This window comes from Poecilia formosa, unplaced genomic scaffold, assembly GCF_000485575.1.
Source record: "Poecilia formosa unplaced genomic scaffold, Poecilia_formosa-5.1.2 Scaffold277, whole genome shotgun sequence".
Classification (NCBI taxonomy): Eukaryota; Metazoa; Chordata; class Actinopteri; order Cyprinodontiformes; family Poeciliidae; genus Poecilia; species Poecilia formosa.
In genome coordinates, this window is record NW_006800216.1 from 127,212 (window position 1) to 154,111 (window position 26,900).

The 26,900-nt window shown below is 40.4% G+C and overlaps 1 protein-coding gene and 1 long non-coding RNA gene across 6 annotated transcripts; one reads left to right on the forward strand and one right to left on the reverse strand.

The window, feature by feature from the left end:
- Positions 1-1,359: 1,359 nt before the first annotated feature.
- On the reverse strand, positions 1,360-19,138 carry nap1l1 (nucleosome assembly protein 1-like 1). 5 transcript variants are annotated; one of them, XM_007571243.2, is made up of 16 exons: positions 19,026-19,137; positions 15,709-15,735; positions 14,202-14,290; positions 13,253-13,355; positions 10,370-10,511; positions 9,180-9,272; positions 8,921-9,049; positions 8,742-8,813; positions 8,520-8,659; positions 8,289-8,434; positions 8,180-8,199; positions 7,983-8,105; positions 7,166-7,198; positions 7,035-7,085; positions 5,639-5,675; positions 1,360-3,161 (listed from the first exon to the last, which is right to left on the reverse strand). In XM_007571243.2, the coding sequence occupies exons 2-15, from the start codon at positions 15,723-15,725 to the stop codon at positions 5,670-5,672; spliced, it is 1,164 nt and encodes a 387-aa protein (XP_007571305.1). In that variant the 5' UTR covers positions 15,726-15,735; positions 19,026-19,137; the 3' UTR covers positions 1,360-3,161; positions 5,639-5,669. The 5 variants fall into 5 exon arrangements, with proteins under 5 accessions (XP_007571305.1, XP_007571304.1, XP_007571303.1 ...); XM_007571242.2 differs by lacking the exon at positions 5,639-5,675 and having other exon boundaries at positions 9,192-9,272; positions 19,026-19,138; XM_007571241.2 differs by lacking the exon at positions 5,639-5,675 and having other exon boundaries at positions 8,921-9,055; positions 9,192-9,272; positions 19,026-19,138.
- Positions 3,168-26,356, forward strand: LOC107838552 (uncharacterized). The gene is made up of 3 exons (XR_001664634.1): positions 3,168-3,746; positions 18,420-18,429; positions 26,346-26,356. It is a non-coding gene; the product is annotated as an uncharacterized LOC107838552 (long non-coding RNA).
- Positions 26,357-26,900: the final 544 nt, after the last annotated feature.

Consider the following 26,900-nt stretch of genomic DNA (forward strand, 5'->3'; position numbering starts at 1 on the left):
AAGGTTCATTTGTTTTTTTACATGTTGGTGCTGATCTTCCAGATAGCAAACGGTGCTTTAGCTCACGTGGTTTCCGTAGTAAATATTCCCACATTAAACTTTATTCAAAGGTAAAGAAATATCACAGCCATAAAGGGGAATCGATTAGTTCCAACACCAAATTGATGACTTACATGTGTTTCAGTGAATCAATTTAAAGTCTATTAATACATTTCTCTACCATTGTTGAAAATTAAAGATGCAAATAAACTGATCTTTATCTGGGAAATGGGTGCCCGTCAGAAAATTTTTCATTCATTTCATTATCGAGACAAATTTCAGACAGCAATTCAATGACATTTTTCTGACATTCTTATGAAAACATCTATGTTCATTTTCCTGAGCTATTGGGCACAAAGTCTTTTTGTCTGCTCCAGAAAATTTTGCATTGCACCATCTCCTGGTATAAAAGGTGGCACCCGATTAACAGCAGTTATCAAATTTCCTTCCATGAGACAGGATATATATTAGAATGTTAGCTTTAATTAGTTCATATTAAACTTTTCCATGGAGGGTACAAAACGTCCTGAAGAAGGCATCACCATTTTGTACACAAATTAAGTTCAGTAAATGAGGTGAGATGACCAGGACCTGGAGTGGGCGATTCACAACCACCGTGGATCAACGTGTACTCATCTCATCATGGTTTAAAATAACTTTAGAATTTGCTAAAAATGCTGTGGATTCTTGACCTGGCACTGAGCTTAAAGCAGCTAATTATTTACAGGAGAAATGGAGGCAGCACACCATTCTAGATCTTCCTGTGAGAAACAAACCTGCTCCATCCACTTCCCCATTTCCTTCATTTTGGGAGACTGCTGCCAGAAAACCACTATCGATATACCTCTAATACAGACATGAGTAAAGCGGTTTAAAGATTGTCGTTTTTCTGTTTTACCATATTTAAAAGCTAGACGAGAAGATGGGCCTAAAGAGATTGGGTCAAATGGATCCCATGAGATTTTTACCTTGTGTGCGGTTCAGCAGTCACCCAAAACATGCACGAGCCTTTACAAGATTTGTTTTTAGTGTGTGGTTTCAAAAACTGAGTCTGACAGGACAACCCCCCTTTGCTTCCACGTTGTCTGACCGTGACATCTGCAGTGCTCCCCCTGAGCATTGTGCGAGGGTTAATTTTAAAAAGTCAGTTTTTGTTGAGCCTACAGAAAAGACTGTATGCTTAAGCATATTGACTAAGGCTGCTCCATTTCAAAATCCATAGGAGAAATCAACTTGTGATTTCTAAATATCCCCTTTGACATTTACGACTGCAACAAATTGTTCTCAAGAAAAAAAAAAGAAAGAAAAAAAACAAGGAGGCATGTTTAACCAATTTATTCAGGAACATACACGTACAGGTATTGAGTACATTAGTATTTTTGTAGCATAGCATTTCGCCTTGACAACAGCTGCTCAGGAGTGACCGTACAGAGGGCCAGTCGCATCTTCTCTCAATGAATATGATGTGAATGCTCCCTGCAGAATAAGAGATACCCCCGGCTTTCCACAGAGGACACGATAAGGTCCAACACAACCAACATCTAAAGACACCAGGAGGGTGGCAGGCTAGGATTCCTCTTCTTAGTCCCTTCTTAGCTTTAAGTATTGCTCTGACGTACTTTCTGTGGCATTCTTGATAGGAGAAAATAAAAAAATAAAAAAGGAAGAAGGTGGAAGCAGGGATGGAGGAAGGTCATTGGCCAAAACAATGGCTGTGTGATTTCCCCCCCTTTCACAGTGAATTAAATAAATGTACAAAGGACTTCAACCGCTGGGCTTTAGTCTGGACAAGTTGGCGACACAAGAGGTCAGGGTGATAAACGGGGGACAGTAGTAAGGGTAGGTGACTCCGACACTTTTTGCTCATCCCCTGTGCTACATCTGCCCAAAGATTTGATAAAGCTTCTGAAAACGTGCCCCTTTCTGTAGGAAAGGAAATGCACTTAAAAACCAGAGAGCAACGACTTCTGCTCTCCAGAGCGTCGTTACCTGCTCATCATCCCCTCTGGTCCTTTTAGACAGAGAGTGACAAAGTGCTGCTTACAAGGAATACTCTGCTAACTGATGACGCGACACCACTGGCACACCACACACTAGTACAAAGTGCAATAGAACAGACGACAGCCACGCCACAGCGAGCCTAAGAAAAGCCTTATCACGAGGTTAAGGGACTGGTTGCAAAGTCCTTACTCAACAGAAATCCCTGGAATGTTCGAGAGACTCTACCGGGCCTATGCCGAGCCCTAGGAGCAAGGAGGTCGGCACAAGCACAAGCAGCGGGGTTTTGATCCATTTTAACAGTCCGTCTAGTTGAACAGTGGCAGACCAAGAGGTTCGTCGTTGAGCCAGTCTGCTTACTGGAATGTATCGAGAGGGAAAACCTTGAGGATGAGCCGCTTCTGGTAGGCAGACACAACTTTGGCGTCCGCTTTGGGGAGAGAAAGTAAAAGTCGGGCAAACGGGAATGAACACCCAAGTTACAGGTCCTACGTTTGATGTTGGCAATGCTACAGTGCTAGTTCAAGTGCGTTCAAGGCGCCATTAATAATAATAATAAAAAAAAAAAAAAAAAAAAAAAACACCTGGGACAGGCCAGAACCAACCAACCTGGACATTGGTGGAAGGAAGGGGCAACAATTGGAAGGGGTCAGGAGTGGTGTGAATTGATGCCACTATGTTGCAGTCTAAACCACAGCTGTTGTCTAAGAGCAAACACATCCAAAAAACTTCACAAGAACCCAAACTAGTTTAGCGGTGAAGAAACAAGGTCATGCTGTTTGAGGGTGACATTTTCCTGTCGTCTAGCTATTGTACAGAGGAGGACGAGGAGGAAACAGGTCTAGTAAAATATCATGTATATTGAGCCAAACAGCTCGCAGTATATCACCACTGGTTTCGTAACAAAAATCTGGAAACTTTTTCTTCAAATTCCCTACCAAGAAAAATACAAAACATTATAAGGCGATAACTATTTTTTTTTTTTTAATTTGTATGTTTTTTTTTGTTTGTTTTTTTTTCTTCCTTTTTTTTAATTTGAGAAGCCAGTACAGTGCAGTTGATCCTCATCGCAGCCAGGCAAGGACTCACTGTTGCCTGCACTCAGCTGGGGGGGTTCCGTCCTTCTGTAAACAAATCACAACAGGGTGGGGTGTCAACACCAAGCCTCCGTACAGTAAGACAGCCTACACATGAAGCCACGGTCAACAAGCAGCTTGAAGCTGTAGAGGTCACACTGCCTGAAGGAAGGTCATGGCGAGCAGCGTCTATTTGGCTTGTAAGAACTCGGTGCTCTGATTCGGGGCTTTTCAGACCGATGAGGACACTCAGTAAAATGACTATATTTGCGACTAAAGTCCTTCAGTTATATAATGGAAATGTCCCCAATGGGTTTTTCCTGAGACTATATCACAAAGTTTTGATTCTTTTCATTCAAGTGGTTGGGCATCATTACAAGTCTGCTCTTTACAAGGTTCTAAACAAACTATCAGGACCAAGTCCCTTCTCGCAAAGTCCTCAATCAGGTTGAGGTCTGGACTTTGACTAGGCCACTGCATTACTTTATTCTTTTCAGTCATTCTGCTGTGTTTAGCATCTCTAGCTCTAGAAAGGTATTCATGTCTGGCCTGGTGGCTGAGGAGCATCAACTCAGGACTGCTAACCTCCTAAATCCTTTGGAGGCAGAACAAGTCCAGATCATCACTGCTCTGGTATGATGTCACTAACATGCAGTGTTTGGTTTGGACACTGGTCACTTGGCCTCTTCCTCATTTTGTACAACGGTGTTAAAAGAAGCCAAATGCCTGTTTTACAAACAATTTTAAACCCTCCAAAATGTCTTTGATGGGTTTCATTTTTAATCAGATTTTCCATCATGACTTCATGCACAGAATCTGTGCTTTTTTTTTTACAGCTAGGCACATTTAAAACCTAACAAAGAGCAGATTTTTCTCATTTCGGATAAAAATACAGAAAATCTGTTTTTACAACTCAAATCAGATGAACTACAACTGAGAGGTAAAAACAAACCTTCAATTCTGCTTGTAGCTTATTTTGTCAATGTGAGGCAGCAACAGAAACTAAACTTCAAATCCTTTTCACATCTCAGGATACAGAAACCAGGAATTCCCAAACAGAACTAGTGTCCTGTCACACTTTGGTTCGGGTGTCTGCAATCAGCTTATTGTTTAAATCTCATTATAGAAAGCACATAATTACTGCTGACCAACATCTAATTCTCAGGTTAGCATCTTAAGGTGACCTGAAATGATTTGGCCATCATGTCTGACATTAAAGCAGATTAGCATGTAGCATAAGACAACAAATGACATGTTAATGGGCAGTACGACACCAAATACTTTGCCGTCACATTTATTGGCACCCCTGGTTGAAATGTGTGTAAAGCGTTCAAATTAAACTTGAGTAGCAGAAGCACCATCTCACTCTGCAGGTTTTGGCAGGTCAAGTTTAAGACTTCAACAAAGCCTTGAATGAAACTCAAGACCAAAAAAAAAAAAAAAAAAAAAAAAATGGGAGATGGTTAACAGATCCTTCTCCATTGCTCTGTGCTGGGAACAAAAGTAAACCAGTGACGAAAACAAACGTCAGTCAGCTGCAGATAAATTTGGATTTGCCAAAACAAGCTAGCTAGTTAGCAAGGGTACATTAGCAGCTAGTTAGAAGTAACTTCATCCGCCTCATGTTACAGAATGCGATGAAGATGTCTGCATGTCACTCCAAATTTTTTAAGACCAATGCCAAGTTTTATTTTTAACAAATTAAGACATTTTAGATTAATTTTAGATACTGTAGTCTTAGGATACACCTTCTCCAACTTGGGAAAATTTAAATTTTTACTGCATGCCTGGTTTGTGGATAATATAGTCATGGTAGGTTTATTTTGTGTTGGTTTGATCATGATCCTGGCAGAAGACCCAGTGATGGTTCATTAGTGTGTGTTTATGGTCGGAGGCCACCAGATTTTTGTTATTCATATTCTGACTAGTTTGTGACGTCAATCAGTCTCAAGGTTAAAAAGACAAATCACAAAATAAAAATTTTAAAAGTGACAGATTGCACAAAGTGTTGGGCAGCCTCAACCCTTAAAGCCAGAGTTTCCTCAATTTTTTTCAGTGAGATGACACTACTGCAATAAAACATTAATTTCCAGGTTTGTTTTTGCTGCACATCTTTCATGGGTACCAACAAAATGGAATTGGTGGTCGCCTACAGCCTTTCTGGGTGTTTGTGGAAACCAGAATTTCACCACAGCAGGAACAAAAATAAGCAAACAGGAGAGGGCTGGACAAGATTCAATACACAGAAATGGTACAGGTGCAAATACTGATCTCATGGGTTAAACTAAAAAAAAAAACAAAAAAAAACAAAAACTTAAATCCAACAACAAACTGGTGGATTAGTGTAAGTGCAGGACGGCGGCGGAGGAGGAAGAGGAGCAGGAGGGGAGTGCAGAGAGACGGCGGATGGAAACCAAAAGAAGGAAAGCCAAACTTAAAAAAAAATAAATAAATAAATCAAAATGGTAAGATGGTGGGACAGGGAGTTGATGGTAGTGAGCTGACAAATCGCAAGCTGTACCTACCAGGATAGGGTTATTTGTCTATAGTCACCATTTAAACCTAGTGAGGAAAAATTTAAAGAGTAGCTGACAAAAGATGCAAGTGACTGAAGACGAAGAAACATTAATGAACAGGAAAACAAACCTAAAGCACAACCAGCAGAATACAGAATGTCTAAAGACCTTGGAGCTCAGGAGGAAGCAGAAATAAGAGCTACAGAAAACGGATCAGAGCCGTGAAGCAGCCCTACAAACTACCTGCTACCTGTATGGAGCTACACCAGCCATTGGCTTGTTTCAACGATTAAAACAATAGAAAACCCAGAATTCAGTTTCTCAGAAAAATAAGCAGTTCACATCACTGCTAAATTTTGATAGGAAGAGGAGTGGAAGGAAAAAGTGTGGTAGAAAATGTGAGGAAGGGATGAACGTTTTAATTTTTCCCCAGGTACTTGATCTCAAGGAGAACTGTTGTTTCAAGGTCTGCTCAAAAAACACACAAAGTCCAAGTCAATAATTAAAAGGAATGTAGGGGGCGCCAGACTGAACAGCAAAGATGATCTGGTGGTTGCTTTCAAAGCAGGCTGGGCTTTCAGAACATCTCAAGTTCATCTTAAAGCTGTGGCATAAAATAAATAAATAAAGCTGTGGCACGTTGATTCACTAACTGATGCAACCAATCGCTGCGTGCAGATTGGTCACACTTTTCATCAGCCTTCTCTTATTGGTTGCTTTTCTGTGATTCCAATTTTCTAACAAACTGAATTTTGGGATTTCATTAGCTCTGCGCTATGATCATCAGAATTATATAAAATCGTAAAATGACATAAAATCAGAATAATTACAGAAACAAGACAGTACTTCCTAAACTGGAGAATATGGTAATTAAAAATGAACTGTATAAGGATTTTGGATATGAAAATACTGTAACATTGTAACTGTTCAACATTATGTTAAAAAAAAAATGAAATAAATCAACTAAAGCACTTGCAGGACTAACTACTTCCTGTTTAAAAGGAAACTAGTTGTGTTATTTTTATCATTTTAGTTTCGGCATGCAGCATTCAATTTTAAGCAACTGATAAAAGATGAAATGCAGAGGAGGAAAGAAAAAAAAGCGTTTATATTCCCATCTTTCATGGGGAAACCACAGATAAAGTGGCTGTGAATGAGCTGAATTTGACAGTGTATTCTGTATGCTGAGATCTGAAAAGTGTTGGGAGGACAGCTGTTCTCCTGCTGCGGCTCAGGACCCCCAGGAACGTGAAAAGTGCACTGCAGAGAAAGCTAGCGTTAGCTGTGGCTAGCCTTCTGCCTGGAGCGTCCTGAGCCGACAGCCGGGAACTGCTGAGCAAGGTCTTTTCTCAGGACACCAGAGATCTTTAGAGGAAGTCATCACGGCGTGTTCTCGCCAGCTCACCTTGGGGTCGTAGTCGGGGTCGTTCTCCTCGTCGGCCTCCTCCTCGCCTTCCTGATTGGAGAGAAGCAGCTTTACGTGAGCAACTCTGCTTCAACGCTCGCCTCATTTCAGCTCTTTAAAGCCATGTTTACCTCATCGTCTGCTTCTTCGCCCTCTTCATCGTACTGGAACAGGAGAGGAAAGAAGAAGAAGAAATGCTTTAGATTCAGAGCCCTGAAGTCACAATGAAGCAAAAAATCTGTTACCGTGCAAAAGAGTAAAGACTGGGTGATAAATTGAACATTTTAATTTCTTTTTCCACCTATACACTTCTGGAGTTTTCTATAGTTCAGAGTGATATGAGTGCAGCCATCTTGTGTTTTTGATTTCAGGTCAACTCTGAAAGCATTAGGGACAGACCGTGTCTTTATTTTTTAATTACAAGAGTAAAGTCATGCAACAATAAAGTCAAAATAAAAGAATAAAGTCTCAATGCAAGCAGAATAAAATTGTAATTTTATGAGCAGCCAAATAAGAAAAGTAAAATTTTAAATTAAAATGAGGAATGTTGAGCATCTTGTGAAGTTGTACTTTGGTATAAATTTTACATATAATTCTATAACACTAATTAAATCATCATCGGTAGTAAAACTTTGAAACAATGGTGCAAACAACTTTCTACTTTGAAGAACCACATGTGTCGCAGTTTTCCCTGCTAAAATTGCATCTTTTTTCTTGCTAATATGACAATTTTATTCTTGTCATTAAAAATTCTCACAGCCTGGCCCTGATACTGTTGTCCAACTCACAGAAGCAATGAATGAAATAAAAAATATTTTCTGTCTTTTCATTTTAAGAAAAGAAAGCAACCCAAACAAATAAACATCTGATCTAGTACAAAAAGAAACAAAAGTGTGAGGTTTTAATTTTTAAGCCATTTGGCCCAGTCCTGTTGGAGAGAACACTCACGTCATCGTCGTCGTCCTCTATGGCCTCGCCGGTGAAGTAGAGCACGGCGCGCGGTACGATGCGCTCCCGGATGAAGTGGCCGATCTCAAAGTCTGCCGCCAGGATCGCCTCGGAGTCCTCGTCCTGAAGACAAGCGATCAACGTCTCACACTCCAAACAACAGCGTCACAGAAGAGGCGACGCGCTGCAACACTTACCAGCTCTCCGTTTTCTGGAACTGCAAACAAAAAAATAAATAAATAAATGATGATGCTTGAAGCCACCAGAAACAAAACACCTTGAGCGAATTTAAAAGTCGCCTCTCACCTTCAGGCGGGGTGAAGAAGTTGAAGAAGGAGTCGTTGGGGACGGTCTTGGTGACGGTCCTCACCGTGCCGCGGCCCTTGTGCTTCTGCTTCTTCTTGATTGTTTTCAATGTGACGTTTTTTCCCTTTGTCCAGTCGATCGTGCATCTTTTGGGGAAAAAAACAAACAAAAAAAAACCCAGTAAATAACAAGCATTCTTTGTGAGAATCAAAAGTGGGAGCGAACGCTCACCCGACGCAGCTCATGATCTCCGGCCCGTCGAAGGAGAACGGGTCGCTCTCGTCCGGTTCAGACCTCATCTTGTAGGTTTTCGATAACACCGTGTTTGTGAAGAACTCGTTGGGTTCAAAGTGGAACTCTAATGTGAAGCTCTGAGGAGAGAGAGCACAGATTAAAACAAAAACCAGAGCATTTCACTTCCTGGTTTTAACCATCTAAATAATGCCGACTCACCATTGGCTGACCCGGATCGGAGAACTTTACTTTAATATCTTGTAAATGTTTTAGAACGGGCTCGTCGTGCTCCTGAAAGAGGAAATGATGCCGTTTAGTGGACTATCGGGTCTCGGCCAGCAGGTGGCAGCAAACCATTCGTATTTTGCATGGTTTGTGACCCATTTTCTAATCTGTACCTGCAGCATGTCGCTGAGCAGGTCCACGTTTTTGAAAACTGTTAACCAGAACTCTGGGATGCCTTTGGGGTTTTCCTTCTCTTCGTCCTTCTTCTCTTCCTCCAACTTGGCCTTCTCCTTCATCTCATCCTGAACCAGAGGGGGAAAACACGACAGGACAAAGCATTGCCAAGCCTTTCGTCTTCATTGATTTTTGATGGACAGATGTGATTGGATTGAAGGGAGACAGGAAGCATGCGGTTGTATAAGTCACCTGTACCTGCTTACTTACTGTCAGCTCTTCCTCTTCATCGGTCTTCCACTCACATTCTTCGTCTGTGGGCTCGTAAGCTGCCGTCACTATTTCGCTTCTCTGCAAAAAAAAGATAAATAAATAAATAAAAAAAGAAAAGTGATGAGTCAACAGCAGGTGTTGGGAGCAAATAGTTGAAACTAAACAGTAGGCAAGTTGCGACTTCCAGAGGTAAAACCTTTGAATAATACTCATTTTTACTTTTACACTAAAGCTTTTTCTTATGTCTAGCTCAAAACAGTGCAAAACAAAAAAATAAAGATGTTTTTGGTTTAATTATAAATAAAAAATGGATAGAGTTGGAGGCATTTATTGATGAGGAAGAAGGGAAACGCTTCAGAGGTGGAGGGAGAGAGCAGAGGCTCCCGTAGTGGTTCTGGAACAGTTCAGAACCACTTCTCCGTTTTTCCACTGGTACAAACTTTTGGGAAATGGTCCCAAAAAGCACAACCAGGTGGCTTATGGACCAGAGGACAGAAGTGCCTTTGTTGCTTATGGGGAACAACAGAATATCATTTTTAACAAATATCAAATCTACGAATGCCAATGTTGGTTTATTACCAACATTGGCAACGCAGGTTAAGACTAAGGGTGGATTCACACCAGTCCAAGCCAACTCTAGTTTGCTTGGGGAGGTGTGAATGCACACTCGAACCAAGAAAGTGAACTCTGGTCAGCCTAGGAACCTTTGTCTCGGTTCAGTTGAAGTGAACTCAGGTGCAGTTCGAATCCACATGTGGCTGCAAGGAGAACGGAGACCGCTCCAAAAGCAGGAAGCGAACTATAACACAGGGCATTCTGGGTAAATACAACCATAACAAATGCAAGTCTCTAGTGCTCGAGAAAAGAGAAATCCTACAATTGCTATACCGCCTTTTTTTTCCTTTTCATGAAGAAGAAAGTTGCTCTCATGCCTTCAGACATTTTCATGTCATTTCAGTAATTCTTGGTGCAGCGCCACCCACAGGCGAGGAGTTGAACACATTTCTCAAAGGATTTGTCTTGTTTTACAGTGCAGAGTGAAGGCAAACAGCAGCAGATGAAAATGGAACAAATGTTGCAACTTTGGTCCCAAACCAAACCAAGTCTCCAGACCTGCTGAACACAAAGTTATGGGTTCAGCAGCGCTACATGTCAACAGAGAGAAACCAACTTACTTTGTCAAAGAGGGGCTGGTAGAGCGCTGCGTACTTTCTCTCCAATTCATGAACTTCTTCGTAGAACTTGGCCTCGATGTGGGCACATTTGACCTGCAGGTTCTTCAAAGCGTTCACGCGTCTCTTTACGACCTTTGGTAAGCTGTGGGGAGCAGAAATGTGGTGTGAGGGGTCAGCTGATGGCTACAGATCCCCACAGAGGAACTTCCTATAGGAACAAAACTGCTTGTAAACAGCAGCTCTAATCTGAACGGCGATGGACTCAACTGTTTCATCACTGCTGGACAGAAAGTTTTATTTTCACCTGTTAACCAGAAACTGCTGGTTTCTGATGGCATCTGATTTACCATCGCAAAGTAGTGACTTCAAAACAAAATAAAATAAAACGCAACCGAAACCATAAAGAAAATAAATTGTCTCTCAAAGCTGAGTTTCAAAAAACAAAACAAAAAAAAGTAATCAACCTCATTTAATGTTGATTGCTACAATTTGTTAGATAATCCAGCCAAAAAGATTAACTTCATCACCATCATTTACCAAGCCAAAAAGAAAAAGTCAGTAATCTGCCTGCAAGTAATTTACCCAAACTGCAACTAGGAATTCAGAATAGAAAGTTTTACAGTCATTTTTTATTGAATCATTTACTTTTGTTACCTTTACACCTACCATTTTCGGGTGAAATTCTACAGTTTGAATAAAAAAATAACTAAATTCAGCCATCTGGAACAAAGCAGGTCATTCCTCATCAAGCAATACGCTAATGTGTTCCTAACATTTACACAACAACACTGTCAGCTTTTGGTTTTTATGCAACAATCTGCAGAAACATTTACTGTAATTGCAGCTGCAGTTCCATTAAAACCACTTGCTGTTTGTGGCTGGAACATGAAGAGAAACAGGGGGGCTACAACTGCAACCAGGTCTCCAGCTGCTCCATCTACTTCACATGTCACCGTCTAAACCTCCTGAAGCTCCGCCCACCCAGCTGAAAGCTGGAAAGAGCCGGTATAGAAGGAGGCTTCTCTGCTGCGCAGCAAATTAAAGTGCCGGCCTGATGCTGGCGAGGGAGTGTGTTTGGTCCCTCAGTGCAGGGATGGGACTGGTGAGTTCACTGGTCACTGCCAAACACTTGACACGCTGATCAAAGAGCTGCTGGCTGGGGGTTCAGCTGAGGAGGGGAGCAGCAGGAGGCACACAGAGAGGGATGTTTTCCCACAGAACCAAACATCTGAGCTCAATTAGGCGTAGACAGGGTCGGCTCGACTTCAGGAAAACCTAGTAGGTGAGGAGAACGGAAGCTGAGCGACGTTCAGCATTTCTGTAACATGAACGCAAAGAAAACAGGCAAGCTGAGGAGTGCATAAACAAAAATAAAAAAAAAACCATAACAATGCTTCACATTTGAGATTCACTTGTATTTCAGGTGTGATGTATTTAAGTTCTCCGTAGCGTTGACTCCAAGACTAATCAGAACTGATGAGGTCACAGTGACATGTTTTCCTGGTGTCCTTCAACTCTAGTTTTAGGTTTTCATTAGATGCGTTTAGATTACAAATGTGTGCAAAACTTAGTCAATATTCCACCAATGTCTGAAAAACAATTTCACAGTTGCGGTGTTTCGGTTAAATAAGAAACGCAATTACAATCACGTGAATGAGTTTGATCACGTGATAAGTCATTAAAACCATTCATCCTCCTGCCACTTCCTGCTGTCTTCTTTGTATTTTCCATCAGTAGTAACATCAAGTTAATTACATAATTGGGGGGGGGGAGAGAAAATATTTTCATCGCAGTTTTGCAATACACTAATTTCATTAAAAAAAAACCATCAAGCTCAAAAACTATTTTTGTAACTCCAATTTGCAAAATTGTATGTCAATAGAAATGCAGCTACTAGGGATTTTGGTTTTCTAATGCTTTCCAGTTGGGGGAAGAAAAAAAAATCAGAATCTGTTTTATACATCAAAGAAAGTCTCTAAGCTTTATAAAAACTGACTGAAAATAGTTATATTCTTAATTTTTGATGCATTTGTTGAACAGAAAAAAGGGGGGTTGCATCCAAGCTGCTGATGACAAATCAGAGCAACATAACTGGTTCTGATTAGTGCGTCTTCTCTTTGTTCCTTGAGTTTAGTTCTGGCGAACGTGTGTGCAAGTAAACGCTCACTCAATTATCCTCTAATTATTATTAATGCGTACCAGAGGAATGCCCTTCACAGCACATTAAAACCAGCTGAGAAACATGGAGGTTTTTATTCAACACTGTAAACAATGGAAAAGCTTTGACTGAACACATTTTAAAACTAGATTCTGGTTCTTCCTTCATCTCCTGTGATCATCCCAGCATTCATCCTACAACTCTATGCCACCGCAGTGTAATGTCTTTTTTTCTTGTTTGTCGTTTATTTTCCTTCTAAAATCATGTAAAGCTCTCAAAATTGCCCTGATGCTGAAAATGTCTTACCCACATTTAAGTATTGTAGCAATAAATATATTACTGCTTTTTAGGGCACAGAAAGCCAAGACAATGTGTCAAGCGAGTTTAAAATTTTAGCATCATGACAAACCTACACACTACTAGGATAAGAAGAAAGGATTTTACGTTGTTTTAGGTCACTTGTTTTTACATGGCAGCTTCGTAAATCTGTATATTTTTACATTCAAGCTCCAATTATTTCACATAAATATGCAATTTCTCACATATCTGATGAGGGAAAAGCTACCAAATGTGGATAAGAATACTAAAAAAAAAAATAAAAAAAAAAACACGCCTTACTTTTCCCTAATAAATAAATAGATAATACTTCAGATTAGAGTTTAAGGCTCTCCAAAAACAGTCTGCTCTACATATTTCTCAGCGTTGGGAAAAGCGGAGTCTCCCACCTTTCCATGTATCCTGATGGGGAGCCGTTGAGGCCATCCAGCCTTTCCTGCAGCGCAGCCAGGATCTGTGGGTTCTGCATCATCTGCACAGTGAGCTGACGAGCTGCAAGCAAACAGATTTAAAGAGAAAAAAAATTATACATGCATCTAATCTGTTTTCTTGAGCACTGCCTGCTGTTCCCATCTTGAGAATATGATGTTTTTAACAGGTTCAGGGAAGCTAAAGAGAAAAACATGGTCTGAAAGGGTTGTAGAGTTTATATCAAGTCAGATAAAATGTGATGCAAATTCACTACAGAACACATTTTAGCAACAAAGTGGCATCGTCTTCTGATAAGAACTAGCACAGCTGCTGTGTTCCACACGCTGCTAGCACCCATCAAATCTCAGCCAGCAGGCGTGAAGATTAAAGGAGACGAGGAATCAAATAAACATACGTTTATCAAGCTGCTCGTTTTCAAACAAAAATGCTTCTTTAGGGGGAAAGAAAACGACAGGAAAAAAAACAAAAAAAAAACGGACAGCTTCTTCTTTGGGAGATGATGAAACTGTTCGTCAACACAACAAGGACTGGCATAGTCTAGAAAACAAAGCTGCTGGTGAAGTTCCCGTCACCTCACTGCTAAAACAACCTGAAAGAGGGACTCTGGAGTGCGAGTGTGTGAGGGTGTGCGTGTGAGAGAGGGAGCATTCTAAGCTTGCAGATTACATGCAGAAGTAGTCTGAACTGGACGAGGCAGAAGCAGCGTTTCTCTCCACAGGAAGCAGCGCGTCGGGGCATCAAAGGAAATGTATGAACATCAGCAGCATCCAAAATAAAGAGGATTAGCGCGTCATGCTAGGTTTAAACAGAAGAACACGACTGCCACGCTGGTATTTTTTTTATTTTTTTACACGCCAGTAATTTGCTCCCAACACGAGAAGTTGGTTGTTGCGGTTGAAAGCCGACCTTTGCTGTTCTCGTCCTCTCCAGTCTCCTCCTCTTCCACGTCCTCCACGTCCTCCATGTCTGCTGGGTCCATCTCAGCCTGGTCTTTGCTGCTCAGGGGGGGAGAAGAGAGACGGCGGTCAGCCAAAGCACACACACTTCACACTCCTCCACTCCACAGAAACGATTCAGCAGGTAAACTGGGACATAGAGCAGCAGCATCACATGGAAACTAATTATTTTAAAGATCAATTATTCTGATGATTAAATCTGACTTTTTTTATAATCCCACATTCTACAGATACTTCATTTTCAAACAACTTTTTATACAATATTAGAAATACATTAAACATGCAAATAATTAAAATCCTTCTTTTAAATGAGACAAACATTTTATTGCCTAAAATGCAGCAGCAGCAGCAGCAGCAGCAGCAGCATTCCTTCAGTAGGTCTAAAATGGGTGAAGCTGAAACTTCACAACTTGAGTTTTGGCTAAAACGCATTTATAGACAAAACATGCTTTTTCCATCTTAAATGCAAAGTATAGATATTGTTTGTATAGCTTTAGCTTAATTGCTGCTTTGAATACATTGGGTGTTTAATTTTTTTTCCCTCCATCAAATGGCCTTTTGAGTTTGTATACCAACGATTAATCATTACTAAATTAGTTGATTATTTCAATCAATCATTTCAGCCCTAACAAAAACTATTTCATAATTATGTTGATGGTAGTTATTTCAATCAGTTAATCTTTGCAGCCCTTTCAGAAATAAATGTAGTTGTTTCAATCGATTAATCGTTTCAGCCCGAGCAGAAACGATTCTAAAATAAGTGATTGTTTTGTTGCTTAACCTGCAAAGGGCATCACGTTTTGAGCTCCAACACTTTGCTTCAAAAGCGCCGTCACCAGCTGAGCAGCTTAGCCTCTCTGCAGCTCGGGGCGAGAAATAATCAATAGCTGGCTGTCAGGGAGACGGATCCGTCCCCACGGTGACGGCTGACATTCACCGAGCCGCTCTCAGCTCTTGACGGATCGCAGTCACCGTCGCGCAAACGTTAGAAAGAAAATGAAACTGTGATGTGTGGTGGTAGCCAGCAGACCTGGTTGGCAACGCTGCCCTCTAGAGGTGACGTTATGCAGACCACACCCGAATCAGTGATGTCAGCAGGTGTCAAGTGACCCCAATTAACTCAGGGGGACATTTTGGGAGGAATTTGTCGATAAAACTAAACACATTCAGGCTGAAGGATGCTATAGTCAAGCTTTAATTTGGCAAGAAAACTCAGAGTTTCATAGTTTATTGCCAATATTAGGGAGATTTCATATACATATAATTTCCCATTCATATGCAAATACTTTTAAATTAACTTCAAATATCATAGCAGAATTAGTCGTCGTTATACAATTGTGCTACATTTTTGTTGTAGAATACTTTTGTTTGAGTACGTTTATTTTAATTTGGAACAAAAAAAAACAAAAAACCTGCTGAAACATAATGGATTAAATAACTCGGTGATCGACACTTACTTGTCAATGTCTGCCATCTTGATGATACTGGAGAGATAAAAGAAAAAAAAAAGTCAAGTCTTTTGCTAAAACATGTAATATGTGATAAGGATGGCTACTTATTGTATCATTTATTATGGTAAACGTCTTATAAGAATTCTGATTCACCGTTCTCATGATAAATTCCAGTTAATTCAATTTAAAAACCTCTAAAACTGTACTGGCACAATTGTTCATTTTATTTTTTTTGTATCTTGTTTGTTCAATGAGGTCAATGAATTTGAAAATATGATTAAATGGAGTTACTGTGTGTATTTTAGTGATGCATGTCACACTACTTTTTGTCGCCGATGTCCGAAAGAAGGAAATGGGGAAGCTTTGCAAGAACTATATTTGTGTTCTTGGGGCTATAATTGCCGAGTCATACAGGTAGCTAAATAAAAATAAAAAGAGTAATAAATAGTTCTTATCAAAAAGTGACAGACTGGCTGAGAAAATGGTGGTAAACTTGGTCACTGACTGTCGACATAAGCGAGGTGGGAAATCGAGCAGATCAGATCTAAAAAAAAAAAAAGAAAAAAAGAAAAACTTTTAAAAATTGGCGTCTTCAGGAAAAGCCTGATCGCTGAACCTCGAATCAACATTTATGACCAGATGCAAAAAAAAAAAAAACAATTGGAGGATGTACAGATTCGCTGTCGGATGACGCTCACTACAGAAATGTGTCGTTAAAGGATATCTGCATGACAATCAGCAAGTATGAAGACGACGACTCGTTCAGGAGGAAGAAATGGAGTCAGAAGTCTCACCGCTTCCCACAGAGGGATTACATGCAATGAGGAGAGCAAAGTCTTTCCTTTCTGTTCAGAGAAACCTGCCTGGAAATGTCTGGAGTCTGTGTGGATGGTGGAGAAACACTCAAGAATCCTCACTTTGTCACTTTAGGTCTACAACAACAGCCTCCAGTGTTAAAAAAAAATAATTCATAAACAGTCAAGTTCCTTCCCACTCAACACAGATCCTGAATTAGTGAACAATCAAACTCTGAGCCCACGTCGTCTGAAGGAAAGTGTAACCAGAAATTCTGTCCAAGTCTCCATTTTTAGCTAATGATCATGTTGGTGTAGGCTGGACCTCTAGCATTAGCTTTTATTTAAATCATTACACATTTACTTGTTGCCCACTTGAGCTGGGAAGAATAGATTACCATGCCAGAGACAGATAATTTGGCCTTCTTCCATCACATGGGAGACACCTTTGTTTTGATCCAGCAGTTTTAGCCTTCAGGTATATATTTTTTTTTTTTTAAATGCAGCTGCAACAATGCTCTTAGGACAACAAGCAAACCACATTCTGGGTATAATGAAATCTGTAAATAAAATGTTACAAGCCTCATTTCAGAGTCCACGTCCCAAGACCTGTAGCTTAAGTCAGATGCAGTCACAGGATTTTAAAGATGCATTTAAAAAAAGAAAAGAAAAAAGAAAAGAAAAAGGTAAGCCAACAGCAGATTGCTCAAGTGTGCGGGTCCAAAGTGTATAAAAAAAGAAAGTTGAGAGGAAGGAAAAGATGCAGTAAAAAGAAGAAAAGGTCTCAGAAGCATCCTAAAAAGGACTGTCAAGCCCATTTAAGAGTTTGGAAAAGATTCTCAAGGCTTGGAATCCCACCAAATATCAATTAATCAGTCTCACGGATAAAAACTGATGCACTATTGCTAAATGGTTCACTCAGGTTTTATTAAATGTGGCCTTTCAGTAGGACAGCAAGGTACAACAGTCTGCAGGGAGAGTGTAGAGGCTCATAACCAAAGTTATTTGTAGTATAATTTTAAGTATCTACACTTATTAATTTGGCTATGCCATTTACTGCTGTTGATGCATGTTTTTTGTCCTGTAAATAAATGCACAGTAAATACCTGGACAGTATAATGACGTTTCTTTGGAAAAAAATAAAATTAAAAAAAAATTAAAAATAGATATGAGCAATAAAAAAAAATCCCCCAAAGGCACTCTCCATTTTGACTTTTCATTCGCTTTAAGCCAAAATCATCCTTGAAATGCATCATTCCATGTATAATGAGTCTATGTAATATGACTTTCCTATTTTGAAATATGAAAATAACTTTTGCTTCACTATCCTACTTTAGTGACATGTGCCCATATGGTATATTAAAAAATTGTTTTTTAAAGAATTTATTTCAAGCCAATATTATCTCAAAACAAGCCACAGTGGTTTAGCATTTCAATCTTGTACAATCAAATCAAAAACTAAAAAATAAAAACATGTTTAGTTAGAAAGATCCATCCATCCATCAATCTATCACCACCCGGTTAACCCAGGATCGGGTCTCCGGGGCAGCAGAGGCCCTCCTGGCCCAGCTCCTCCAGTGGAACCCCGGTGCGTTAGAAATATGTTTAGGGACAGAACCGCGGAGCAGCAGATTACTGGGCCCAACTTTTCTTTTTGTGGAGAGCCGTTCTCCTCCTAATCCCGGCCACGACCACGTGTTGCACGCTGAGGTCTGCCAGACCATTAGACTAAGCCTGGATGGGAGGCTGCGCGTGTCAACATTTAGCCTTCATGCAAATTTAAAAAAAAAAGTCACAAAAACACCCAAGTCAACCTATAAATGTAGGTCAGTATTTGGCCCCGGTGTGTTACCCGGTGGAACTCCAGCCGGGCCTCCCGCTTCTGCCGCCGAGCAGCTCCACTAATTCAGGCTAGTTAGCTAGCTTCTATGCTGTTAGCTTGATGCGCACCACTCAGCCCGAACAAGTGGGAGGAACATCTCAGTTAGACGGGCAGGCAGGATGCCCCAGCTACATAATGTGGTCCAGTTACTAAGCGTCGCTATGTCCCCGACACCACGTTTTAACCCCCTTTGTCTTATGCAAGACTCCGGGCGGTCGTCGCGTGCGGTCAGCTCCTAGCGTCCAACCCGCCGCTCCCCACCAGGAGTATTACCGTCCCAAAACATAATGTTAAGTCTGAAAATACAAGAACCTAAACACGTGTCAACAAATGCTATAAACGTCGAAGCTTATAGCAATTATCCTAACGTGTTGTCATGTTAGAGGAATAACTAGTTAAAACCTTCCGGTAAAACAAAGAGAGACGGAGAACGGTTGTTTTATTCCTCTACAGGCGTGTAACGTTATCACATCATGGAGGAGCCTGTCTCAATGGCTGCTGCCGCTATCTCGATTTGACTAGCATTAGCAAAGCGATAAACGTCTTCCTCGCGTCGTTTTCGCCAGCTGACAGAAAATTGAACTCCGTGGGCAACGCAAAAGTTTGGGGCGTCGGCATCCGAGCCCTTCCCAAGCGCTGTCGCTTACCTTCGCTCTGCGGCCGGAGGATGAACTGGTCTAGCGGCGCTGCGCAGTTAGGTAGTCTGAAGAAAGAGACTCCGCTCCGATGGCGGTAAAAGGGAGAGAGATCCCGCCGCCTGCGCTCATATACATCCAACGTCATCACGCAAACCTGCTGTCGCCGAGGCAACGCTGCTCATGGGCGGGGCGAGGGTGAAGATTCATCATCAAAACCAGCATCCTCCTTATCTCGACATATTAATGCTGCTAATGTAAAAACACAAAACCTTGTTTCTTGCTCTTCTTCAGCGTTTTTATTTTTTCTACCCCTAACCCTATTTTTCATAAATACCTCAGAACGTGATTGTGCGGACTGGAAGTATCTAAGTCCCTTAATCTTTTTTCATATTTTGTCATGTTTTAAACACATATTTCAATGTACTGAGCCATAAAACCACGGTGCAACCAATCCCCTTCATGATTCCTCTGATTGGATAATGGGCTCCACCTGTGTCGACCATATATCCAGCTGTTTTATGAAGGTCTTAGAGGTTTGTAAGAAAACAAACAGCACGGATAGTGATGGAGAAGTTTAAAACAGCAATAGGTGGCAAAAATATTCCAAACTATATCTCATGCAGCAAGTTATGATTTAAGGTACAGGAAGTATGGCTCACTGCCCAGGCTGTTCTGGACCCTGGCCTGCAATGCGAATTAGTCACAGCCCAGCAACAGCTGATTTATGTCGACAAAATAACTATCAGTCTACAAATCATACGAAGCATTATATGTAGTTTTATAGTCTTAGTCATATAGAGGATGTTGCAAGCATATAAAAAAGTGTTTTCCTGAGATAAAATTGAATCCTACAAAGAAATATGATGGTGGCAGTGTTATGCTGTGGGGGATGCTGAGATCCTGGTCTGAACTGATGGGAAGATGGAGATCCTACAAAAAAAAAAAAAATGGAAAGAAACACAGGTACAAAAACCATTTGTTTATTAATAGTGATACTTTCCAGTAGAATCACCACTGATAATGTAACTTCAAAATACATCACCTTTATATAGTTTATGTACTACTTATGTAACAACCTGTAAGCATTTTTGGAGGACTGTTAAGATCAACTTTTCAAAACAGGAAATGAAAGGTCTGTTCAATCTGCCACAAGCTCTGCATACAGGAAGCATATTCAGCCACTCACAGTTTGAGAATTCATTCAAAAATAACCGCAATATTTCACTTAGTGGTTATTTTTCATTTAGATTCTCATCTGGCTTCCGTTTGAAAAAAGTAAAAAAAAACAACAAAAAAAAACACTGGTGCAACTCGATCAGAGTTTCTGGTCGATGCATTACTCAGCAGATTCATGTTTCTTGTATGACACCATGTCGACTTCAAGCATTTTTATATGGCTAAAGGAGACATTTAAAACATTTTTGATGTGTTAAATTTTTTTCCTATTATTTCCTAATAGTTTTCTGTCTTCTTCAGCTTTTTAAATTAGCTCGGTATTTAAACTATATTCTTGGCAAGGATTACGGTTGTGTCACTTTCCTCCCCCTAAGCTCATCTTGACAAGGAAATATTTTTATTGTCATGCATTCTTTCATAGTTGACTGACTTTATGTCACCGTGGCGACTTCTGTTGCTACCAGATGATAAAATGAGCAAATCTAAAATATGATTTGGACATACTGTGATAAATTCATTGTTCGTATGGGTGTGTGTTAGTTTTTATGAATTGACCCAAGTTGTGCCCTGTTAAAGCTCCTTTTTCCATATTTTTCCACATATTCTAATGCCGCTTCCATCTTGTTTGAAATTAAATACGACAGATTTAGCCAAAGAGCCTGATTTTCATCTGTAGTCCCCTAGCAGGTTGTTGCATGCATGCATAACCACATACATGTGCTATAATTCAATGTGTAGCTAAAAGTAGTGTAATTTACAATAAACATTTAGAATATAAATAGAAACTAAGTCTCATCCGTAAGATTGAACAAAACAAAAGCATTTGTTAGTTTAAAAATGATTTAAGGCATGAGTACAGTTTTGATTAAGTGATTTCCTGAAACAGTTCAATGATGTAATAGTTCTTTGTTCTAAAGATAGTGTATTCAATAGAATACCAAGAATTTGAAGTCGGAGCAGAAAATGAGAACTGACCAAAACAATTTTTCCTACACCTTCTTCTTGTTTCTCCTGAGCTGCAACCTGCAACTCCTCCAGAGTGACTGCCGGCCTCTTTGTTGCTCCTTTGATCAACGCCATCTTTGCCTGCCAGGTTTCGGTGAACGGCCATGCCTTTAGGTTTGCCATAGAGATCCACTTTTTTCACTTCTGATACCGATATCTGAGGTTTAGTATCGGCTGATACCGATTCCATAGAAAAACATCCAAATTCACTTAAAACATTTTTTTTAAACACAGACAAATATACTGAATTACAAACTTATTTCATAACTCTGCAGCAGTACAGTACAATTAAATACACCAGTAGATTCACAAGCTTGGTTAAACTTGTAAAAACAATGCAACTTTAATTTCTTCAATTGGGAGTATAGCAGCCAATGTAAAATACATAATAAAGAAACAAACTGAAAAACATTGACTACTTTGGTCAAATATGTAAAAATAAACTGCAACAAACCTTTTTTCAGAAATTCTAAGAATAATGTGAAATAAATAATCAAGCATGACTCAGAGCAGCAAGAATTACACTGAATAGATCTGACTTACAGGTCTGGCACATCGTCACCGATACCCGGACTAGAATTTTTTTTCAATATTGGGACAGATACAGATAATAATATCGGATCAGTGCATCTCTATAGTTTGCCATCCATTTTTTAGACGGTGCATTGAAGCTGTTTAAGGCTTTGTGTTTGTATGATTAAAGTACAAACTTGCAATCTGTTTGCTGTTTACGCCACATGACTCCTAACCTGAGATTTGGTCGAAATCTCTCACAACGCTATAAAAAAACACATCTTTTTCGAGACCCCGAACGCAGCCAGAAGGCAAGACTGTGAGAATTTGTGAGTGATTCATCCATGAGACAGGATCAGTCTTCCTCTGAGCAATATCTGGCACCAGCCCAGCGCTCCGTTTTTAGGTCGTTTTCGCTCAGGAGAAATACTTCCCACAGTCTATTTGTGTCAGACAACAGGACTACAGAGCTCCCTGACTCATCGTCAGCTGAGCTCAGGAGGAAACGGAGGACGATGGGCCAAAACCCCAAGAGGAACGGCTCTGTATCGATGCGGCATCAGGTTATATTGAGATCAGAGTGTATAAAACTGTAAGATATGATCAGAATAATTGTGCAATGGAGATGGACTTTTGTTATTTGTAGAGACTATTTGTTAAAAATACGTGGAAAACGGAAAGAAGGTTTAGTTTTTGCAAAATATGGGTCTCTTTGTGTACCCAATATATTGTTGGTACTAAAAAAGTATTAGATATCAGCCGGGGCGGTTTTTATCGAAAAACAACCATGAGTCTTCATATGAATTTAATACAATCGTAATGAAAGTGTCATTTTAAGGATGCGTCACACAGACTTGGCGCTTCCTCTCTTTAATCTCGACACAGAACAGCATATTAGTTCTTATTTAATGCACCATTAGTTAAAAAAAGAAAAAAGCTTGCAGTTAAAAATGTTCAAAGTTGCAGATCTCCCTCCATCATTAATAGTGCAAAGAGATTGTAAAACTTAAATTTTCAACCTGAATGCATTCGAGGTAACTATCCGATATGCGCTCTCCCCTTCACAAACAGCCAGGTCTTCGCTTCTGTGTGTGCAAACAATAGGAGAGTTATTTATATACCACGACTTGAGAGCTCTAGTGAACTGCCATTAAAAGGGTGACAGTGGATCCTAGAGAGAGAGAGGGAGAGAGAGAGAGAGGAAAAGCGATACAGCTCAGGGAGAGCTGTGACATTCTTCTAACATTTACAGAGCCAACTAATTAACGGGAGCAAGTGTGTTTTTTTCCAACTTAGCAGATTCTAATTTATTTCTTTGTCGCTGTAAGAGTGGAGGAGTTCTGAAAACACCTGACACACTCTGTTCTGTCCTGCTTCCCCAGTACGACTCCCAATACACTCACTGGTCACCGCTTTGGCTTTAAAGACTTAATGAGAAGTTTTCCTCCAAATGTGAAGCGCCTGGATCTACAAATCAATGCTGGAAGTGTTATAGGGAAAGAAATTGAGAGTCCAATAAACAGGTACACTAAAAACACAACTAATCTTACCAAGTATTTTTGGTCTAGTTTCTAGTGCAAATATCTTAGTACACTTGAAATGAGATAAAACTAACTTACAAGTAACTTTTCAGCAAGATATAGGAGCTTGTTTTAATAATAATAATTATTTAATATTTATGAAAACGTGCTAGTTTCACTGGCAGACATTCTTCCCATATTATCAGTGAAATAATCTGACAATGGATTTGAAGTGTAAGAAGATTTTGTGAAGCAACCAAAACAGACAATGGTCAATCATAGAAAAGCCTTTTCCACCAGTAATGTGACACTGGGTAGACCGTCCTAAAATGTCTCTACTTTTGCGAGTTTTGAGTTCCAGCTAATTGGTATTTCAAAGTGCTCATAATTTTATTGACCAAAAAAAATAATAATTCCCTTTATAACTTCAGACCATGATGGTGCCACCACCACCTTTCACTCTGGGATGTTCAGTGTTGTTCACGTATCAAACAAACCTTTGGGTGTTGAGGCCCAAACGCTGGTCCTAAGTACAGACTGAATACTGCAGTCTGATCAATGAATTCAGGTGACCATAGGTGTGTAAAATTAAGCACCAGGGTATAAAGACTGGTCCCATAAACATTTAGGATACCATGATAGAATGCCAACCAATCAAAATCATGATAAATTCCATCTTGATTAGCTTATGTAATTGTTAGAGAAAACTAAACGTTGGTTTTTAGAAAGAAAACTGTGCAAGAACGATAAGTACGACACTAGGAGAAACTAGCAAACGACCGTTCAAATGATACTGCTCATTGTTGGGTCAGTTAGATTCGCTAGTTTTAGACTGAATCAGCAATTGTGTCGCCACCGGAGCTCAACGATAGTGACCCACTCTAATCAATACTCAGAAACACACTCACCGTGGAACCTCGTCAGAACAAACACCAGCTTGCTTTCCAAGGGCACCTGGTAGAGCTGTGCAGAAAAGCACGGCCGCGGCCATCAGACTGCAAATTACTGCAGAAATCCTCCCCGTCGCATGGCGAGGCTCTCTAATGGGCTGTTTAATGAGACCATCAAATGCAAATGGGAGTTTAGTTGTGACTCTCAAGAGCCCCGGCTAGGCATTTGTCTCCGCCGCATGTGTGGGTGAATATTCCACCTCTGCAATTTTCCATTCAAGAAGGAGACGTAACACTTGGCCCAGGGTGAACGCTTGCGGGAAGTGCAGACTAATGTTGCTGCACAATGATAAGAGGTGTCAATTCTGTGAAAACAATAGGAGTAAACATGCAACTTGACAGAACAGTTAGACTTAGATGGAAGAAATAAGCAAGGTGAGATACCACAGACGAAAGAAGGAAATGAAGGATGGATCTATTTCCATTGCTTTGTTTTGGACACGTTTGCTGAATTTTTCACGTACTTTCAAGGACTTTTCATAGAACTCAGTGCTTTTCATGAACTTCAGCAAACCTCTCCTTGTGATTCCTTTGGATACTTTCTGAGTTCTTTCCAGGCTTTGCACAAACGTACTTGGTTTTTTTCGTGGAACTTATCTGGTAATTTCCATGAGCTTCAACAGAACTGTCCGGGCGATCTTCTGGATTCAGGAGATCTCGTTGAACTTACCCTGTGCTCTTCAGGTATTTACCAGGTACTTTCTGGGAACTTACAAACCACATTACCAGAACATTCATTTCCTGGAAATCACTAGTTACTCAGACAGAACTTAATTAGAACTGAATTTCCAAAACCAAACAGTGGTTTCTCTGGATGAGAAGTTTTGGGAGTCTTATTCAGTACTCTGTCGTTGGAAATGAGAAGACTTGGCTTCGTAGCAGGTTTCATTTGGCTTGACATGGTTAAGCTAAGCCATAAACCAATCGTTTTCCTTTTCAATTTCACTTCTTGATTGAACAAATATCTAGTTATTAGTGACCCTGGCAAGGGAAGAGTGAAAATACATGCCATCATTCTCTAGTTTGCGATTATTTTCACAAAGTTTGGTCTTTTGGACATTTCTTGTTGCTGCTTGCAGAAAGGACACAGGGGATCCCTGCCAAAAGGGTTGACCTTTTCACTCACCACTCTGCCCTCCTGCAAATGGCTTCACTGGAAAGACTGCTATAGGCGTAATCCCCTGCTCTCCTGACAGACTGAATGCCAGCCCACGCTCTCTATCTACCCCTTTGAAGCACAATGGGAATGTCGGCTTGATCCGAACTTCGGCTGCAAAACCCGTCACCGTCGGTGAGAGGTTTGATTTCCTGTTTCAGCCTCTGCTCGTCTTGAGGTGACGCACGGCTGGGTTGCGCGCTCCCATAATTAGGAACGCGGCGCATCCTTTGAAGAAAAACAACAGGTTAGGTTACAGTGCTGCATCAGAATCGAGCACGAGAACAAAATGTCACGTCTGTAGCGTCGCACGTGGGGCAGCGCACGCGGCGGTGCTGATTGAAAGACCGATCGGGACATCTGGGGATCGGTCAGTCGGTGGAAAAATAGATCAAGCCTGGCAGGAGAGCGAGAGGAGAACAGAGGGAGGCAAGTGGCAGCTGTCTGCCAGCTCCACCTGATGCAATAAATACTTAATTAGCATGGCACACATGGTACAAAAGGATGCCAGCAGAGGAGGGCAGGGGGAATGAAGCGCAGAGTGCATCAGTGAGACTCCCACATCCTCTCCTCCCTTTTGAGTGAATCTGCCAGCTGTGAATTCCTGCGTTTCGTTCTGCAGTGATGTGTCAGGACTGACATGATGTGGCACCTTCGTCTGATCTCCCAGCAAATAAATAACACGCAGTGATGTAAAAAAAAGAAAAAAGAAAAAAAAAGAAAAAGAAAACAACCCTCACATCTCCAGAAAATAAAAATTATGCAGGCATAAGGGGATCAGTTTTATAACTTTTCACTCTTTTGCCATTCATCTGTTCTGTACAGCTCCCTTTCTATTACAAAACCTTGTCAATATCCTGCTATTGTTGAAAAAACACAATTTTGTAATTTTGGTGTTACCATTAAAATAAGAAAATGCAATAAAAATCACGTTATAATAAAATTAAAAAACATGCCACATTGTTCTCTTACCACTTCCTGTCGTCTTCTTCGTCTGTCCAGTCAGTAGTAACATCTGGTTACAACTTTATTTTTGTAATTTCACTTTGTGCAATGGAAACACAGCATATGCGGTGAGACTGAAATTTCTTTTTTTTTCTTTTCAGCGCGGTCACTTCTGGGTGAAAACCTAGCAGATGCAGAGGAAGCCTAGACTCAGTTTTATAGTAGCTTTCATTGTCATACTCTCAAATGCATTCGGAAGACTTCTCATTTGGTTCCAAAAATGAAAAAATAAAAAATAAAAAACAAGAAGAAAAACTGATTAAAAAATTAGTTCTTACCGTACACAAAAATTGGGAAAGGAAATTGCAGGTTCAAAAAGTTTGAAAAACTAACTTGGTCTCCATTTTTGTTTTACTCTTTACTCTAAAATCCTAGAAGGTTAAAGCCTTCCTCTGAACGACCAAACATTTAGTTGTCTGTTTCTGAGAACTTCTTCAGATGGAGTCGACTAACTGCTAAGAACAAGCAAGCCGGAGCGAGAAGACTGCATCAATGAAACACTTTGAAGTTTGTGGTTGCAACATGACAAAATATCTTCAAGGGGCATGAATACTTTTGC